Raw genomic sequence first — 13,042 nt, 5'->3', positions numbered from 1 at the left:
CACCGCAAGTACTGCCAATGGGGAGCAGTTGGAAACACCATTGCTACTTGCCCAGGAGAAAAAGGGAATGCTTTTGCAGTGATGACAGCACCACTTCTGCACAGTGCTCAGTCACTTCAAGAACTTGCCTCCCCCTAAAGGAACCCCTCCTCTTCCTAAGGAGCTGCAAGAACATGAAATCAGAGGCAGAGGACTCATGACAGCAATGTAGTGAGGAAGTTTTATTCGGAAACATGGTATAAGTTTGTAACCCAACACTGGGTGCACGACTCTGATGCCGGAGCATACGCGGTTACTACTGAAACACAGGAGTGTTTCGGACAATTGCTGTAATAAAACACGAAATTCTCATACTCCAATACCAGGACACTACAGCAATCTTTAGAATCAAAGTTACATCCAAGAAATTCTCTGCACTTACAATTGACCCCACAGTGTAATCTACCTATATATAAGATTAATATATATAGCATGGGAAATTGAAAATCCTTGCTCCATAGATGTATGAACATGTCAAGTCTTTTATAAATAAACATCCAGTGAAGAGAAAAAATTACATTTCTAGTTCATATTTATACATAAAGTACTAACAGCAATGGGTGGAAAATTGCACACAGGCCACCCCAAGCCACATGGCAGGCTTGGAGCAGCCCATCCAATTTAATATTGAAATACACACAGGACAGACAAGTCACTAACGTACATTGCGCATTTACAAGAGATCAACTACCAAATTGGGACAACTGTACACATTGGAGACCATTTTCATTCCGGAGCTTTTTTAAACGTGGATTTGTTACATCTCTTTACATCATACCGCAACGTTTACTTTGTGGAGAGGATAAGGGCAACAATGAGGCCGTAGAGACCCAAGACTTCAGCGAAGATCAAAATCAGGATCATGCCCACAAATAGCCTGGGCTGCTGTGCTGTTCCCCGTACACCTGCATCACCCACAATGCCAATGGCAAAGCCAGCAGCCAGACCACTGAGGCCCACACTCAAGCCAGCACCCAGCTGAAGAAAACTCCTGTAAGACAGAGATGAAAAGAGTTTCAGCAGCAAGCAACAGGACACCCAACCCTTCAACTTCAGGCTAGCCATTTTTTGCTCTCCCCAAAGGAAATAAGAATTAACATTTAAAGGGAACCTCTTTCCTGCAGAAAGAGCTTCTATACTTTTCAGGCAAGCACAGTACATATCACAAAGCAGATGCTTCCTGAGACTCCTAGCTCTGATACTTAAAAAAAATGGGCAGCTGTGCAAGATCTTTAGTGATATTCAGGTACAGCTCACACACTCAGGTAAGCTACTGGGCCTGCAAGTTCACATGGCCACCCAGCTTGTCTGCAGCCACTTCAGCCAGTTGTAGGCTTAGCATACTGCCAGAGCTATACTTACTCCAGCCACGTGGACTAGCACTTGCGGGAATGCCTGTCCCACTGTCCTGTGTAGCCTATTAATAGCTGCTTTTGTCTCCCACCTTTAGCAACCTTATTATACAGCCACAGCACATCCAGGTGATTATTAGGTCTCCTGCACTGCAAGAGCTGGACAGGAATGGTCTGGTTTTCTAAGGAGCAGTCCCTATCAGTATCTGGCCACCTGGTAGCTGCAAAGGAGCATTTGTACCCGTTGTTTCTTAGATCATGGCTTGTTAGGCCAACCCCACTGCTCATCAGCCATAGCTTGTACTGTGACACAGATAACTACTGCGTTAGACCTCAGAAGCATTGTTCTATTCTGAGAGGTTTCAGTCAAGCCAGTTCCAGCTATTCTCAACAGCCAAGAGTAGATTAAGTTTCAGGCTGTAGCTGTGTAGAGGCCCAATGTATAGCTTGAGGATTAGTTTTCCAGCACATAAAGCAGCAAGCAATATTAATTATTCACTTGCATCTCCCAGGCAACAGGAGAACTATTTAGACAGTCTGATTAGACAGTCTTGGAAAGACTGTATTCCAGGTCTAGAATTCAGCACCATGAAACAAGCTTAGCTTCCTATTCCAGTACTGCCTGTACATGGTTTCTTTCAAGCCATAACTCACTGCATTATCTCTAGCACTGGGATGGCTGATCTGTTAGCTAATACAGCAAACTAATCAGGCAGCACTACCACTGAGGCTAAGGCATTAGGCAGGACAGCTAAAATCCAGTCCATCCTCCTAAGCCCAGGTTAGGTGCATTTAGCACCGACAGTCCTCCCAGGGGTCTTGAGCAAAACCCACCCATTCAGCAGCATCAAATAGCAACAGGACAAACTTAAAACTGACAGATGCAGCAACTTACTTGAATAGCGTGATAGAAGGTGAGAGGGCATTGGCAATGAGGACTGCCACTACGAGGCCATAGATAGCTATAATACCCGCCATGACAACAGGGATGATTGACTTCATGATGAGCTCAGGCCTCATGACAGACATGGCTGCAATACCCGTGCCACTCTTTGCTGTTCCATATGCAGCTCCCAAGGCTAGAAGAGAGAAAAAAATGCATTAGACACATCCCCAAATAGCATCTCCTTCACTAGGCTGCAGTATTAGAACAGCTGAGTCAGCACAAGGAAGAATTGTGCAAAACTAACAGTCACTTGACTACTTGGTTTGTCAAGCCAGGAACATTCCCCTAAGGGATGAGGAAGTGACCTATCCAGAGCCCTAGACCAAAGCTAGGTAAATAAAAAGGTGCTGTTCAAACAGTACTGATAACAGAATACCCTCCCCCTAAGCTAGCTTCACAGCAGGGTGTACTCCCCAGCAGATATTCATTCCCTGTTTAGGAACCAAAACCCAAGGTCCAAAACTGAACTCGTTACTTGTTTGTGCCCTCAGAGCCCACACTGTGAGGCTCTACTCAGCTGAACTGCAGAGGAAACACAGCAAAGCATGTCTTGCCACCGCAGCAGGATGCAACCTGGCTGAAAGAAGCATTTTACAGGCAGTGAACTTCGAGCCAATTGGGCTGAATTCTAGGTGCACCCAACATTTAAGTCACCTCCTGGCCTCCTTCATAGCTTTTATGGAAGAGGCCCCATCCAGCCTATGCTTTGCCCTGGGGTCAAACATGCTGTTTCAGCTTCATCAGACACATACTGAGATAGCAACAAATTCACATATTATGTCCTTGCAGAAAGGACACCCTCCTCATATGTCAATAACCCCATGTGTGAAGGATTCAGGTCCAAACACTTGTTAATCCAACCACTGGAACTACAAAGTAGAGTATGGTTTGCAGGCTAGAAGACCACAACCACCTTAACCCTAAGGTTCACTGATCACCTGTGTAAACACTTGAGCATGCAGAGATCAACACAGGAATCCAAAGCAGAACATGGGCTTATCACCTCCAACAGAGAAATGCTAGAATCAAGTGTCCCAAAGCACTATCCCAAAAAGTAACTTCTGCCTTGAAAACTTCATATTAGTGTCACACAAAAGCTTCCACAAATACCTCATTGTTTGATTCTGAAGACTTGGGAAGACCCTTTTCCTTCCAACCTTGGTCCAGAGTACTCTAGGAACTCCTTAACTTTGGACCACACTCACCATTAGCCCAGAGATGATGTGCAGGTCCGCAGCCATCCAGGACTAAGTCCTTGAAGCAGCACTGTAAGGTGGAAGGGCAGGTAGCCTCCTTTACAGACACCATCAGGCTGATATTCAAAGGTAAGTCCTATTTAGCATGAAAATGCTCTTGCCTGCTCTATAAGGCTACTCTAAAGTACTAAAGCCATGGGGATTTCAAATCTCTGTACTGTCCAGAGACCTACTTTTTGAGTTTGCTCCACCCACTTAAAAACTACAGTTTCTAAAGGGGAAAGCTACTTGTTCCACGAAGACCTGTAGCTGCCTCTTATACCAGCATCCAAGCGTGACGTGGTGCACCTTGCCCAAAAGAGTTGCTGGGAGGTATTCAAAGGGTTTAGGATGTGTGCTTTCCTGCTTCTCACTCAGTGTTTATATAAAGCCTATCTTTGAGCACTCAAGAACTGAGCAGTAATTCTCCTGGCTTTGTACTAAGAAACTTCAGAAGACTAATAAAGGTAGCAAGACTCACTATCAAAAGGAAGTTCAGTTTTAGTTACAAAAACTTGAAGGGAAAGCCTCATTAACAGCTACAAATTGGTTCCATACTAGCAAAGCTCATGAACCTCCTGTAACCTGGACCCTCTCTTTGTTAAACTCTTGACTGTCACCAAGTAAGACAGATGTAAAGGGCTGTTCAGTGCGATTCAGAACTAGAATCCAGCATAGCTGGAAGTCTGAGCCAAGAGCAGAGACAATTTTTTCCTGCAAATGTAACCTGAGTCTGGAAACTAGCACACACAGACTTAGCTAACAATATCAGTGATGGTACTATTTAAGGGTCTAGCCCCTAGGAGGTCTAGAAAGAAATCGCTAACTTGCATTAGGAATCTTTTCTGTTGGATGAAGCATCTTCTAAGGACTGAAAGTGAAATCAAGACTCAGGCTATCCAGACTTCTAGACTGGCAATAGTATTTAGCAGAAACCACTTCTCTCATTTGGAATTGTTTATAAACCTCTGCAGAAATGCCAAGGCTCATGAGGGAAGTTCACTATTTAAAATTAGATCAGTCATTACTTCCTCCAAGTCTGAAGTTACTTAAAGGTGTTGCAATTAATGCAGTGATGGATTACAGAAGCTGATTTTGTAATCCCACTTACAGAAAGCCAGCCTGCTTAAGCTTTTGGGAAGGGGCAGATCAGCACAAGTTAGTTAATTCCCAGTTGTTAAACCCCATTTCTAGGGAATAGGCAAGAGCTTACACCTTGAACTTGGTCTAGACACATTAACAAATAAAGTCTACAGGTACTCTGTGGCAGCTAGTCATAACATCACATTTTTAGGTGACACTGAAGATCTATTACACTCCCACTGGTAGACAGTCACAGGTGCTACACATACAGCTTTAGAGCTTGGCACATCTGCTCCCAATGAGGTCTTTATCAGCATCTGACCAACAGGCTTACACTAGAGTCCCCCACAGCTGCATCTCCAGTATCTTACAAGGCAGCTTGTCTTACTGCTCTTCACTAGCCTGAGAAGTTCTCCTTGCACCTTTGACAATACCCCAATATTACAGTCCAGGTGGCAAAGATGATATCCACTTCCCACCATGACACAGCCATCTAATGGCACAGCTACTAAGTTATGGGCCATGTGGCACTTAAGTCAATTCTCCTGCACATCTTGACAGCTATGAACACTTGAAGCCCACATGTGTCATATGCTACATTTAAAAATCCCCATGAGTTGGAAGGGCATGTTTTCCAAAGTCTTCTCAGTGATTAGGGTTTGAAAAGATCTGTGTGGCTCTAACATACAGACCAATTAAGCTGCAACACCACCTTCAAAGCATACAAACATACAGCTATCAAAACATTTACCTGGCAACTGAAGAAGCACTCTGCCTACCTAGCTTTATCACAGAAGAAAGCCATTCTAGTCCATAACCAGGAACCATGCCACTTACAAGTTCAATGGTGTTATAATAAGAGAAGTTGCTTTACCATCATTCAAGACCACCTACTCCCAGTAGGCCCGTTTCAAAGGTTAACCCGATTTTGAAATACTTCTGAAAAGCAACTCCTTGAACTCACAGGCCAGAGTTGATTTAGTACTGCTCCTGGGGACAAAATGCACTCCCACAGGGCTGTGGATATGCTGCCTGGCACCTCACCATAGCTGTTACTTTCTATTAGTCAAAAGTGGTAGCAGAGGTAGTATAGCTGTGCAGCTCCAAGACGAAGTATGAACCAGAAAGTGACTTGCCATATAGGCAACAGCCTCAGTAAGGACTGAAGACTAGTTGTAGTCTTGCCACTGCCAGGACTTTCAGTAGAGCTTTGCCTCCAATGTTCACTGTCAGCACTTGAGCAGCCTGCAGTTTAGATCAAGCACTAGTCCAAGTATTAGGATGAATCTTTCGTAGCTATAGTTACAGTGCTCAGAAAGGTCATGCACTGACAATGTTAATCTTGCAGCAAAGCTAGCTGCAAGTCACCTCATGTGACACTCCCTCAATATAGAAAGAGGCTATTACCAAAAGCCTTGCATGGGTTCTGCAAAGCTCTGCAGACAGATATGCACCTATAGACAGTGACCACATGATCAGAAGTCTTCAAGCCAGGGAACTATTTGCATAGATGCAGTTTCAGCAGTTGCAATACAATACTCAGCCTGAGAATACAGAGGTTCAGAACCAGCCACACACACTCCCCAGCAGCATTTGGTCCATTCAAAGCCAGTGATTCCTCCTGTGTCCCACCATGGAGAAGCAAGTTTTCAGACTGCAGTGTGTGAAAGATTTCCAGAGCATTAATAGGCAGAATTTCCCTGCATTAAGTAGTAAGCAGTAACACAAGCCAAACTTTCAATTAAAACACCATGGCTTACTATCACAGCAAGTCTGAAAGACCATTCTGGATGAGTACGACATCTGGAGCCTTTTATAATTAATCCATTATCAAATGGGCTGCCCTCTGCAATAGACAGGCTTCCCTTCAACCAGACAGCAGGCATCAATTCACCTCAATGCCTGTTCATCCTTGAGCAGGTTGCTTTAAATGGCTGGAGAACTGTTAGAGGGGATATCCAGGTCAAGCACAGTCCTTGCTTTGCCATGCCAAAAAACTTGGGCATTTTCAAATAAACAGGCTTCTTCCCACTAGCATTCTAAGGCCCCTTCCACACCACCACATTTAAACACAAACACAGCTCTACCTCAGATTAGAGTAATGGATACTCCATGGCTGCCTTGGAAAAACCCTGTTACTACATCCAGTTGCATCTCCACAGATTAGACAGCCACATTAGTGGAACTGTACCTGGAGCCTATGCAAATTCAGATCGCATTGACTGAAGACTGGCTATAGCCAGTCCCCCAGTGATAACCGGAGGGGTAAACAGATAAGCTGTCCTACAGGAAGTGGTAGACTTTGACAATCTTTAGTGAGTCACCTGTTACAGATTAGGGACAGCATGCTTTTTGTTCTTCCCTAACATTATGAGAGGGCATAGGGATTTCAAACAAGCCCAGCACTGTCAGCTTACAGCATTATCAAAAACAGCCTGCAAGGCTAGCGGGCCATTTACTCATGTTCAGTAAATTTGAGAACTTAAGTGTACAGCTCCTTGAGAAGCTGTTGCAATAACAGCAGTCCAAAGAAAAAAAAGGAGTCACCAGTCAACTGTCCAAGCAGCTGGGACTGCTGCAATTGGTACTCTGGATTGTCTGACAAAAAAATTGGCTTTGTGTGCTAAGTATGGTAAGGCTGACACTTTACACCATGGAGCACAGGCTTGCTCTTCCGCAAGCAGCAGAGTCCAGTCACTTGTTATTCACCTTTATCATCACACAAGCTCTCCTGCAACCTTAAAGATGACCCATTTCATAGACTGGGTGGACCACTGTACTCCAGGTACTGACTGGCAGAGTAGTTTGTTACACCAGTTAGCAGGAGCTCTTTTCATCTAGCTGGTCTAACAGCAGCTTACAGCACTCACCAGCAGGCACCCAGAGCTAAGCTGCCTCATTTCTGAAGCATGGGAAAGCCAAGGTCATCTGACTGCATCCAGCAGACACTCCTGTGGCTAGACTAGCCCGACTTGAAGCCTCATGCTCACAAGATTCAGAGTCTGAAGGAAGCGAGTTCAGCAAGTTATGCCTTACTGTCTGGTGAGGACAGCAAGCAGGCGGAAGCATGTATTTCTGGGAAACCATTGTTTTGAGCATCGCTGAACAGCCTGATCAAGCTGGAGAATTTTTCAGCTTGCAACCGCTGCTTGAAACCTGTCAGGCTCTGGACAGATGGAAGAGGCTAGTTTCAGGAAGGGAAAAAAGGAAGTTGACAAAGAGGTGCTGAGGCAGCTGGCATTCATCTCCACCACTGCTCTGAATGTTCCCATTAGAGGGGAAGTACCTGCAGCCTTTGTAGTCTACAGTGATTTCAGGGTGAGACAGGAGTCCCATCAGGTACACCTGCAAGCCACAGTACAAGCAGCAGCATATCTGCTGGAGCCAGGTTTTGTAGAGCCAGTGGATGCTTGATCTGGCTTCCAAATGATCTTAAGACTAGCATTTACTGAGTGGAAATGATGCCTTTGTTGAGATGTCTTCCCTTCATTTAACTGAGCTGTAGGAATACTGCCTATCTGGTTTACTGCTGTTACAGCACTTTTGTCTTAATAGTCCACTAATTTACCTGCTATTAAGGACGAATGCTTAAGCTGGTCTCTTTACTGTATACAGTCTGGTAGCTTCAACACCTGACCCACTGAATTTTCCTGCGCATACCACAATGCCTTTGAAGTACTCTATGATTTGGAACAGAAGACTACCTTGAGCTGCGCTCTGTTCTGCCATTTCATTTTTACCTGCAAGCTACAGCTAAGGAGTCTGCAAGCTCCTCTTAGTGTGAGGTCTACAGCTCCTCATGAGAAGCAGCTGTCCTCTCTACACCTCCCCACCCCTCAAGAGACAGTATTTCAGGAAGCACAAGTGTAATTTGCCTTCAAGGCTGCAAGTTGTTTATAGTCACGATGCCTTCTAGAATTGGACTGTGCAGGGCTGTCAGCTGCATCAAGCTAGATGTTCTGAGCCAGCAGTTTCACCATGGAGGTCCCTTAATAGCTAACCAACTGCTACAATATCTGCAGTCCTAGATTAAAATAAAAAATACTGGTTTTGTTAGCTCCGCAGCAACAATGAGAAGACACAGGACTAACATTAACACTGCTGGCTAGAGTTCTCTTCATTAGCAGTCTTCCAGATGCTTGACAGTGAAGCAGTACTGAAGGCACTGAATGCCCATCCAGAACACAGATCTAAGTAAAACTCCTTACCACATTATGGAGGCCACAGTGAGGGATGCCTGGGACATCACACTTTTCTACACCAAGCATCAGCAAGCGTAGAATCAGACAGCTTTGCCCAATACCATGCTTTTCCATTTTGGCATGCTGAAGTTGCATGGAAAAGCTGCAACAATTTGATCACTCAACAGCACCTGACACTGAGCCAGCCACATGTTTTACACACAGGAAATAAAGGAACTTCAGCTATCAGAACAAGTTGTAACCAGCAGATGAATAAGCAGGCTTGAAGATAGCCAAGGTCACAGCAGCCTGCTTTAGTCTTTCTAGCTGCCATCAGTACTAGCTGACTAGAACAAGCTCTGCTATCTATCTACCATCAGCAGTTAATGTTCAAACATCAAACAGTACTGCATAAAGTCACTTGTTTTCACATCAGACTAGCCTGGACAGTATAGAACTTGAACATGTTTACTAGAAACAGGTCTCAGAACTACAAGCTCCACAAGAATCTGATCTTTAGATACAGCATGAGTCAGATATGATCACTGTAGTAATTAACACTGATCTAGGACAATTTTAGATAGTTTTACACTGCTTGTCCAGACAGACTTAGCTCCTTACTTCTAAATCAGGGTGGGTTTTTAACAACCGATGTTCAATTAACATCAGAATATGCTATAGTGTCACATCCCTATTAGGAAAGCTACATGACACTGCAAGTTTTAGTTTATCCTATATTGATGCCTCTGCCATATTGCCTTAAAAATCGAAGCTGCTTCACTGAACAAGCAGTTCGGTAATGTTCACAACTAAGAAATGATTTTGCATCTGCAGTATCTATAACCTGTTCTTCCAGTGACTGAACACATCAGATGTGCTTAGGCCCTAGCAAGAGACTAACTTCACAACTCAGACCTGCTGATATTAGGACCATCTGACACAGATTCTGCATCAAGGACCAGTCATGTACCAGCAGTGACACGATAGTTACCAAACCTTCATCGATATAGCTTAAGCATTCACTTTGATTTACTTAACTCAAACCTTCCCTTTTAACTTGCAATCCCACAGTACCATGCTATCAAACCCACAGCTTCTAGGAAACACTCCACTTCTAGTTCAGACATGCCAAACACACTTTGAATTCCTATTAAAATGCTGACTCAAGTCTGCATCCCTCACTGATGTCTCCACTGAGGCAAGCTTGCGTATCACAAAACCAGTGTCTAAAGGCCATATAACCATGTTCTTTTGCTTTTGAGTTCAATTTTGCAAGATGAATCCAGTGACTCCTTCCTCAGGAAGAAAGCTCAGTATTTAGGACTTTAATCACTGCTATTTTGCAAAAGGCAGTGATCTGCTGGCTGTTTTTTCCAACAAGTAACTAGGTTTTAGTCTATTCCTCCATTATCTTCATTAGCCACGAGGCAGGTAGGTCAGTAGTCCCAACACTGGCTCCTACAGCATTCCAGCCGTACTGTTTTCAGGAAAGTCCTTACCTGTCAAATGTGAATATATGTTTCAACTCCAAGGTGGCAGGCCACTAACTGCCCTCAGCACACGACATCTGCATCCCACCATGGGTACAAACTGAAGACGACGAAACACAGCCAGTCAGGCTGGTTTTTTTTTGCAAACATTAAAGCAATGAACACAGCTGGTGTGAAACCAGTCAATGGTGCCAACACCAGCATGGCTAGACAGCTTCCCCTCAAACACTAGTTTTAATCCACTGTCCACTTAGCTATTTACACAGTTTAATCAATCAAGAGCAGCTTCCAGAAATCTGCCTTGCAGACCTAGCTACCGTCTCAGAGGCTACTTGAATACGAGTCTCCAAGCACACGAACAGCTATATGCAACTCAAGCTACAGCCAATTCAATACTTGAACATTTTGATTCCTCAACTGGGAGCCAAATTAAGTGGCAGATGAAGACAAGTCAGTATGCTCATGCATGTGGAGACACTGGCTAAGTCTTCACAAGAGAAAACCAGACTGATTCCTAGTTCTTGTATTCCTAGTTACTGGAACACTTGCATTTGGAAAAAAACTAGCTGAAGCCTTCCCCATGTTACATCCCAAACAGAAGGGCAGGTCCACACCTATCGGGAAACAGTAAATGCTCGGTCAGGAACAGCAGTCATTTTCTGCAGAAGGTTTAACTCAGGCTCCAAGAGCGATACAAGGCATCATATGATGGTCTTTCTAGTGTAAAACCGCATTTATGGGTCTCTACATAAACATTCTTCAATAGGGAGAGCGATACCACAGAATGACCCAATTTACTCTGCAGCGAACCTCAGTGAGTTAAGATGCAGGTGGATGGCCACTAGAGAAGCGCTTCCCTTTTTCAGTATTTCACACGTCTCCCATTTTAAAGGGAAGGTCAGGAGCCTATCGGTTCCTTTTAATGTCATTAACATCTTTAAAGCTGACCTCACTCCTAAAATGCTTACACATTTAGATTTCAAGCCCATTAAAAAAAAAATCAGTCTTGCATTATCCGAGGAATGTTTTAAAAAGCGACTCTGTCCTATTTACAGCAGGAAATGTGCTGCACCCAGCCCCGGGAGAGCCCACAAAGGCTGACTGCGATGGAGGACCGGGGCACACGTACCACCGAGGCAGCCGGAGCCCCGAGGAAGCCCCGACGGGAAGGCAGGCGCGGCGGCAGGGGTGAGAGCCTCCCGCAGCACATGCTAAGGGGCGCGTTAGTAGAGCCGGGACGAGGCCCTCCGGTGACACCGGCTTTCTGGCTGAGAAGACCCCCCCCGCCCCATACCGGCAGGTCAGCCCGGACGCGTGGCTAACCGGGGGGGGGCCTGGCCCCCGCGCCCCATCCCCGCGGTGAGGGGCTCCGCACGGCGGAGGGAGGCACGGCCGCCCCCCCGGGGCCGGCCCGGGCGGCAGCGCCGCCGCAGTCACGTGGAGCGGGGGCTCCGCCGCCGGCGGCACGCTCCGCGCTGACGTCACCCGCGCAGACCCCCTCCGCCGCGCCCCGGTAGCCCGGATGGAGCTGAGGGGGGGGTGGGGGGGAGCATCCCGGGGGCCCCTCCGCCCCCGCGGACGCCCCGTCCAGCCGGGCACCAGTCCCACCACCGGGGATCCCACCCCGCCAGAGGAGGGGGAAGAGGGGGAAAGGGCTGCCCCCCGCCCGGCCGCTCCCCCGGCGAGCCGGACCGTGCTCCCCCCCCCCCGCCCCCGGCAGCTCCAGGCCCCGACACCCCCCGGGAGGCCGGACGGGTGCTCACCGCTGAAGACCATGGCAGCCGAGGCGCCCATCACGGCGAAGAAAGAGGCGTACTCGGGGCTGGCGCTGGAGGACATGGCTGCGCGGCCCGGGCCGGGGCGAGGCGCCGCTGGGAGCGGGAGCGCGAGAGGGCGGGGGAGGGGGGATGCTCCGCCGCGGCGCCGGTCCTCCGCAGGCAGCGCTCGGCCACAAAATGGCGGAGGCGAGGAGGGTGCGGGCGGGGAGGGAAGGGAAGGAGGGAGGGAGACGGGGCGGAGGCGGGCAGCGGGAAGGAGGGGGCCGGCAGCGGGCGGGGGAGAGAGGGCGTCGGCGCGGAGCTCCGTCCCGGCGGGAGTGCGGGGCGGCCCGGGCGCTGCGCCCTAAATACTGCCTCCGCAGGACAAAATGGCGGTGGCCCGCCCGTCACGTGACCGGCGCCCACCGCCCCCGCCCGCCCCGCCTTCGGCCACCACCACGCGCGCGCGGCTGGGGGGCGCCCGCCCTCCGCCCCCTCCCCCTGCGCCCTACTCCCCGCTCCCACGGCGGGTCTCGCCCCCGAGGACGAGCGGAGCCCGCCCCTCTCTCCGCGCCCCGTGTCGCGAGTGGGGCGGTTGGCCGCGCCGGCTCCCCCCCGCCTCTGCTTCCCTCCACTCGCTCTCCCCTCTCCTCCGCCCAGGTGGTTCAGTCCTGCCCGGCGGCCGCGTCCCGCTGAGCGTGATTCAGCGCTCATTAGCATAAGGGGCGTGTCCAGGGGCGGCCCCGCCCACGCGGCGACGGGGCGTCCCCGGGCCGGGGGCGCCGGGATCCGCGCTGGGACATGTCCCCTGCTCGGTGTCGTCTACGGCGCCTCCGGTGCCGTGGGCTATCTTCCCTCTGCCGTGTCCCCTCTGCCATGTCCCCAGTCCCCGGTGCCAGGTCCCCCATGGTGTGTCCCCTCTCCCACGTGTCGTGCCCCCTGTGACACGTCCTCCGTGG

At 48.3% G+C, this 13,042-nt stretch overlaps 1 protein-coding gene across 1 annotated transcript; it reads right to left on the bottom strand.

Annotated features, from left to right (window-relative positions):
- Positions 1 to 202: 202 nt before the first annotated feature.
- On the bottom strand, positions 203 to 12,191 carry ATP6V0C (ATPase H+ transporting V0 subunit c). The gene is made up of 3 exons (XM_059826489.1): positions 12,090 to 12,191; positions 2,287 to 2,470; positions 203 to 1,030 (listed from the first exon to the last, which is right to left on the bottom strand). Exons 1-3 carry the CDS (start codon positions 12,163 to 12,165, stop codon positions 826 to 828), a joined length of 465 nt encoding a protein of 154 aa, XP_059682472.1. The 5' UTR covers positions 12,166 to 12,191; the 3' UTR covers positions 203 to 825.
- Positions 12,192 to 13,042: the final 851 nt, after the last annotated feature.

This window comes from Gavia stellata, chromosome 18 (genome assembly GCF_030936135.1).
Source record: "Gavia stellata isolate bGavSte3 chromosome 18, bGavSte3.hap2, whole genome shotgun sequence".
NCBI lineage: Eukaryota > Metazoa > Chordata > Aves > Gaviiformes > Gaviidae > Gavia > Gavia stellata.
The sequence above is the reverse complement of the archived record's forward strand: the minus strand, read 5'-3'. Positions and strand labels throughout refer to the sequence as shown.